Source organism: Mandrillus leucophaeus, unplaced genomic scaffold (assembly GCF_000951045.1).
Source record: "Mandrillus leucophaeus isolate KB7577 unplaced genomic scaffold, Mleu.le_1.0 Scaffold46, whole genome shotgun sequence".
In the NCBI taxonomy this organism is placed as follows: Eukaryota; Metazoa; Chordata; class Mammalia; order Primates; family Cercopithecidae; genus Mandrillus; species Mandrillus leucophaeus.
Window position 1 is genome coordinate 4,157,445 of NW_012104920.1, and position 6,197 is coordinate 4,163,641.

General features: G+C 54.5%; 2 protein-coding genes across 2 annotated transcripts in view; one reads left to right on the forward strand and one right to left on the reverse strand.

Annotated features, from left to right (window-relative positions):
- KIF1C (kinesin family member 1C) overlaps positions 1-6,197 on the reverse strand; it is a 27,026-nt gene that overhangs the window by 10,208 nt on the left and 10,621 nt on the right. The window contains exons 16-17 of the mRNA XM_011994748.1: positions 2,250-2,329; positions 1,314-1,408 (exon numbers count right to left, since the gene is read on the reverse strand). Coding sequence (XP_011850138.1) covers positions 1,314-1,408; positions 2,250-2,329 — 175 coding nt within the window. The remainder of the gene's footprint in view (positions 1-1,313; positions 1,409-2,249; positions 2,330-6,197) is intronic.
- INCA1 (inhibitor of CDK, cyclin A1 interacting protein 1) overlaps positions 1-6,197 on the forward strand; it is a 25,077-nt gene that overhangs the window by 1,521 nt on the left and 17,359 nt on the right. The gene's annotated exons all lie outside the window — the stretch shown is intronic.

Here is a 6,197-nt window from a genome sequence, read left to right on the forward strand (position 1 = left end):
AAAATTAGGGCTGGGTGCGATGGCTCACGCCTGTAATCCCAGCACTTTGGGAGGTCAAGGCAGGCAGATCACCTGAGGTCAGGAGTTCGAGATCAGCCTGACCAACATGGAGAAACCCTGTCTCTACTAAAAACACAAAATTAGCCAGGTGTGGTGGCACACACCTGTAATCCCAGCTACTCAGGAGGCTGAGGCAGGAGAATTGCTTGAACCCGGGAGGTGGAGGTTGCAGCAGTGAGTCAAGATTGCGCCACTGCACTCCAGCCTGGGTGATAGAGCAACACTCTGTCTCAAAAAAAAAAAAAAAAAAAAAAGCTAACCATACAGGCCCCAGGTCCCTTGTTCCCTGGAAGGTGTTAGGCCAAGCACTCCTAGTCTCTGAGGCACAATGCACACCAGGTCCAAGCTGACAGATGGCACATGTGTACCATGTCCTGCCTCCCTACCCAATTCATTTTCACAGAGACTTTGCTTGAGTTTATGTGAACCCAAATCATTCTATTTTTTTTAAAGTGTCAGAACTAAAACAAACTGGCGACCTCAAAAATACACCTCAGCAGGTGCAGTGGCTCATGCCTGTAATTCCAGCGCTTTGGGAGGCCGAGGCAGGCGGATCACCTGAGGTCAGGAGTTTGAGACCAGCCTGACCAACATGGTGAAACCCCGTCTCTAACGAAAATACAAAAATTAGCCTGGTGTGGTGGCGCGTGCCTGTAATCCCAGCTACTCAGGGGGTTGAGGCAAGAGAACCACTTGAATCCGGGAGGTGGGGGCTGCAGTGAGCCAAGATCACGCCACTGCACTCCAATCTTGGGGAGACAGCGAGACTCCGTCTCAAAAAAAAAAGGCCGGGCGCAGTGGCTCATGCCTGTAATCCCAGCACTTTGGGAGGCCAAGGCAGGCAGATTACCTGAGGTCAGGAGTTCGAGACCCTGTCTCTTATACACATCTAGATGTGTATAAGAGACAGTCTCCTGACTTCGTGATCCGCCCGCCTCGGCCTCCCAAAGTGCTGGGATTACAGGCATGAGCCACTGCGCCCGGCCAGTGTCCCATTTCTACCTTGGGACCCTCACCAGTTCCTAAGCATGCAGTAGTCTGCCCTCTCAGGGTGAGTGCAGAGGGCCGGGCCTGGGGTCTTCCTCCATTCATATCCATGAGCCCGAAGCCCCTCTGAGGACAAGACCGCATCCCCTCTTTATATGGCCGCACTCCCTGGTGCCCGACCCAGACCTCTGTGTTCAGTGTCTGGGGTGGAACATGGGGGCCTCTCTGTCTCCCCATCTGGCCTCTCTCATCCCCTCAGCCATTACCTTCTCCATCTGGCTGGGGGATGCTGCGGAAGAGACAGTGTTGCTCCCGAATGAACTGTCCGGTCAGCTTGATGTCCATATCTACCTGGCCGACCCTGGGGAAGCAGTGGCCAACATGTGTGAGCATACGCGACTTTAACCAAGCCCTGAACACTAATTTATCCAACTCAATGAGCCAAGCAAATTACTCCCATTTCACAGATGAGGAAGCAGAGGCTCAGGGAGGAGAACGGGTATGCCCAGGGTCATTCTGGTGGGCAGTGGTGATGCTGGGATCTGAGCCCAGGTCTGCCTGACTCTGAAGCCATGCTCTTAGTCACCATGTTATACAGCAAAGGGGAAAAGCAAACCTGGGAGAAAGGGGCACCCTCAGCCACAGGCCTCCACCCATCCTTAGGCTGATGATCCTGAGAGCTCACTCCCTACCCACGATGCTCATCAAGGACAGCCACAAATGCCTGTGGTGGGAGGGGAAGGGCACCCTCACCCCTTTAGGGCAGGCACCGAGCCCCCAGGACTTCATAATACCAGCCCAAGGAGCCACCTGCCTTTAGCTGCCCAGCCCTCAACTGCAGAGACCAGGCCGTGTTTCCCTTCTCCCGCCCCCAGGGAAGGCCCTACCAAGGGAGGCCAAGACAATGGCATCAGGGGCTAAGAATGCGGGGGTCTACGTTTCCCAACTCTCCTGCCCCAGTAAACAAGGATGTCTCGCCCTAACCAGACTGGCAGGTGGAGGCAAGACAACCACTGAGCAGGCAGGCTCAGCGACTTCTCTTGAAGCTGGGAGAGCATGCAGGGCTGTGGAAGCAGCTGTTTAGAGATCTGAGGTATCTCCAGGGACCACCAGGGAAGGGAGACAGACACCAATGTGGCCAACCCCCTGCAGCCACACCCCAAAAGCAGAGGCTGCCCCCCAGGTTGCTGGGTACACGCTACCTGGTGACACCATCCTTGATGTGGTAGAGCAGACACTCAGACATCAGAGGGTCTTCGTTCAGGTTCACCAGGTGGGGAGTCTAAGATGGAAGAAAAATGTGGTCAGGGGGAGCCAGCCAGGGCTGCTATGGAAAGGAAGAAATGGAGCGGTGGGAGGAGACACCCCTCCAGGCCTGGCACTGCCAGCTGCGCCCCCTCACTCTGGAGAGCTCTCCTGCTCTCTGTGCTCCTCCCATCGTCATCCTTCCACCCTGAGGATCATATTGGTTCTTTGGTTCCCACCTCTCACACCAGCCGCCTTCGGGACAGCCTGATCCACCCTCTCCTCACACAAGGGGCCTACAAAAATTGCCCCACCCATCCAGCTGTGTCCAAGTCAGCAACCCTTCCCAGGGCCTGTCTCTTCGGAAGCACCTCGACCCACCAGGCTCCCTGACCGGAAGTCCCGGACCCCCCTGCATTCCCTTCTTCTTCCCTATATTCCTCTGTCTCAGGTCCCATCATTTCTTTCCTCAAAATGTACCTGGCAGCTTCTGGAGAGTTGGGGGAGACTGAGTGAGCAGACTGGTGCTCCCCACCTTTCATCAACCTTGAATTTCCTACACACATGAATCACTTTCACAATTTAAAAATGAAAGTGGCGCTTCAACTTAAAAGCAAATGGAACAAACATGTTTCTTGAAGCGGACTCCCTGACTCTTCCCCAGTGACTACCTCTCCCTGGACTGCTTCACCTCAAGCCCGCGTCTCTGCAGCGCCTGCCTGGGGCTGTCCTCGCCTGAGCCCCTCAGCGAAGTCCATCCTCAGTGACTGTCATGCTGCTGTGCTGAAAACCCAGCCCATTCCCTTCTGCCAAAGCACCTTCTCCTGACTTGTTTCCGTTACAACAGCCCTGCCCTTGCTGGGCAGTACTCTGGGTGGCACACAGGCCTTGCTGCCTCTGTACCCGTTCATGCCACTGCTGCCACACCTGAGGAAGTCTCCCTTCCTGCCAGCTGCTGCCCCCTCACACACCTGTCCATCCCTGGGCACCACCCTGTCCCAGGCCCACCTGCCTTCCTGCCACCCCTCAGGTCTCCCAGCTTCCTGCCCACACCTCGCTATGGCCATGTCTTTGCGTCTCTGCTGAGACCTCTCCGGCTGGAACCCCAGGCCCGCAGGACTTGAGCCTGCTTTTTCCCCTGGCATCCCCGGGCCTCCTCCATGTCCCGGCTCTAGTCCACCTGTCCAGGCCCCCCTCCCAGGCTTCTCTCCCAGGGTCCGGACTTCCACTCAGTGGACCCCTGAGCACTCACTCCAAAGCAGGCCTCCCTGACCACCAGTGTCCCCAACAACAGCCCCCCTCCCACCCTGCCTCCACCTGCCAAAATCATTCACTTCCTTCACGTTCCTCCCAGTGTCTGAAATGTACCTTCCTCCAGGAAGTTTTCCTGAACCTTCCATCAGAACACAAGACCCCTGGCCTCTGCTACAGAAGGACTGACTGTGGCCTCTCCACCGCACCCTGGTGGAGCACTAGGCGGGGCAGAGAGATGAGTCCAGCCCAGGCACTGCTGTCCAGTCAGTCAGGAAATCAGAGTCAGCTAGGGGAGGTGAGGCTTGGCGTGGAAACACCATTACAAGTGGGAAACGGATGCCTCATGGGGGAGTTTCTGATCGTCTCATGCCCTTGCCCAAGTCCATTTGTTCATTCATTTGTTCCCAGGGGGTTGAGTGCCTCTGTGTTCTGGGAGGGACTCACATGCAAAGAGGAACAAAGTGAAGAACTGTGGGATTTCAAGGGGACCAGGAGGACTTAACGGAAGGGCAACGGGGGAGCCGGCCTTGGAGGACGAGGAGGGCGTGGACATGCACAAGGAAGAGCGCTCCAGGAGAAAGCAGCCCGGACAGAAGCACGGAGGCAGAAAGCACAGGGTACAGAAGGGAAACAGCACGGAGTCAAACCTCTGTTTCTCTGGGAGCCACCTGAACACTCAAGAGCCCAAAGCTGTGTCCCCCATGGGTGTCTGTGTATCCGGTGCATCCGCCCTTTGCCCAAGTGCTCTAAGGATCACTCCTGCGATACTTCTCCTGAGGGATACCCATGTCCTTCCCTACACTGCAGTGTGAGGCCTGCTCTGGGACTCGCAAACACTGATGGGCTCCGGAAGCGGAAAGCAATCTATCCCTGGGGAGAGGGAACGCGATTTGGGGCAGTGCTTTTCAACTTTTTCTTCAGCCCTATAACTCTTGGTTCAAAACGAAACCTTCTCTAGAAGCCGAGGACATCAAGCAGATAAGCAAGAAGCCGCTCAGGCCCAGGGTGGGGGTGGGAGCCCCGGGGTCTGGTCTTGCCCCTCTCCTCAGGCCCTGAGAAGGAAGCTCAGAACCAGGTTTGAATATCACTGATTCAAGCAATCCTTAGCCCCGGTGAGGGGGGTCTTAGCAAGAGGGGACTCCCTCCAAGACAAACTGTAGTTTTTTCCTCTAGGACCCAACCATTCCCTGTTGGAGCTATCCACACCAAACCCATTTCCCCCATGAGTCTAACAGTTCTCTCTTCTGGCTTCAGATCACATGGCTTTCGAACATGAGAATAGTTCTTTTTTTTTTTTTGAGATGGAGTCTCACTCTGTCACCCAGGCTGGAGTACAGCGGCGCGATCTCGGCTCACTGCAAGCTCCGCCTCCCGGGTTCACGCCATTCTCCTGCCTCAGCCTCCCCAGTAGCTGGGACTACAGGCGCCTGCCACCACGCCCGGCTAATTTTTTTTTTTTTTTTTGTATTTTTAGTAGAGATGGGGTTTCACCGTGTTAGTCAGGGTGGTCTCGATCTCCCAACCTTGTGATCCGCCCATCTCGGCCTCCCAAAGTGCTGGGATTACAGGCGTGAGCCACCGCGCCTGGCCCAACCACATGGCTTTCAAACACAAGAATAGTTCGTCACCACTTTGAGAAAAATGTAAAAGTGAACTACCCTAAGACAACTTCTCACTAATCGCACTGGCAAAAAGAAAAGTCTTATTAAGCCGGAATGTGGAAAAGGGTGAGGGGAAATGGGCTCTCTTGTAGGTTACCCTTGGGAGTACAAATTGGTATGGTTATAATCTTCAGAGGGCATTTTGGCAATATAGATTAAAATTTTACATGGCTACCATTTCATTCAAAATCTACACTTCTAGGAATCTGCTCTACAGACAACACATTTGTTTTGTTTTGTTTTTTTGAGACGGAGTCTCGCTCTGTCGCCCGGGCTGGAGTGCAGCGGCCGGATCTCAGCTCACTGCAAGGTCCGCCTCCCGGGTTTACGCCATTCTCCTGCCTCAGCCTCTCGAGTAGCTGGGACTACAGGTGCCCACCACCTCGCCCGGCTAGTTTTTTGTATTTTTTAGTAGAGACGGGGTTTCACCGTGTTAGCCAGGATGGTCTCGATCTCCTGACCTCGTGATCCGCCCGCCTCGGCCTCCCAAAGTGCTGGGATTACAGGCTTCAGCCACCGCGCCCGGCTCAGACAACACATTTGTAAGACTATGCATTGTAGCCTTTTTTGTAGTATCAAGGAATGGAAAACATGCTGAATGTCCATCAGTGGGAAGCTGGTTAAATACATTATCCTACATCTACACAACAGAATACCCTGACACCGGGGAAAAAAATAAAGGAATCTTTAAAATAAGGTATACAGGCCAAGCGCAGTAGCTCACACCTGTAATCCCAGCACTTTGGGAGGTCAAGGCCGGCACATCATTTGAGACCAGGAGTTTGAGAATAGCCTGGCCAACATGGCAAAACCCCGTCTCTACCAAAATACAAAAATTAGCCTGGCGTGGTGGCGGGTGCCTGTAATCCCGGCTACTCGGGAGGCTGAGGCATGAGAATCACTTGAACCTGGGAGGCTGGGTTTGCACTGAGCCGAGACTGTGCCACTGCACTCCAGCCTGGGTGACAGAGTGTAACTCTGTCTCAAAAA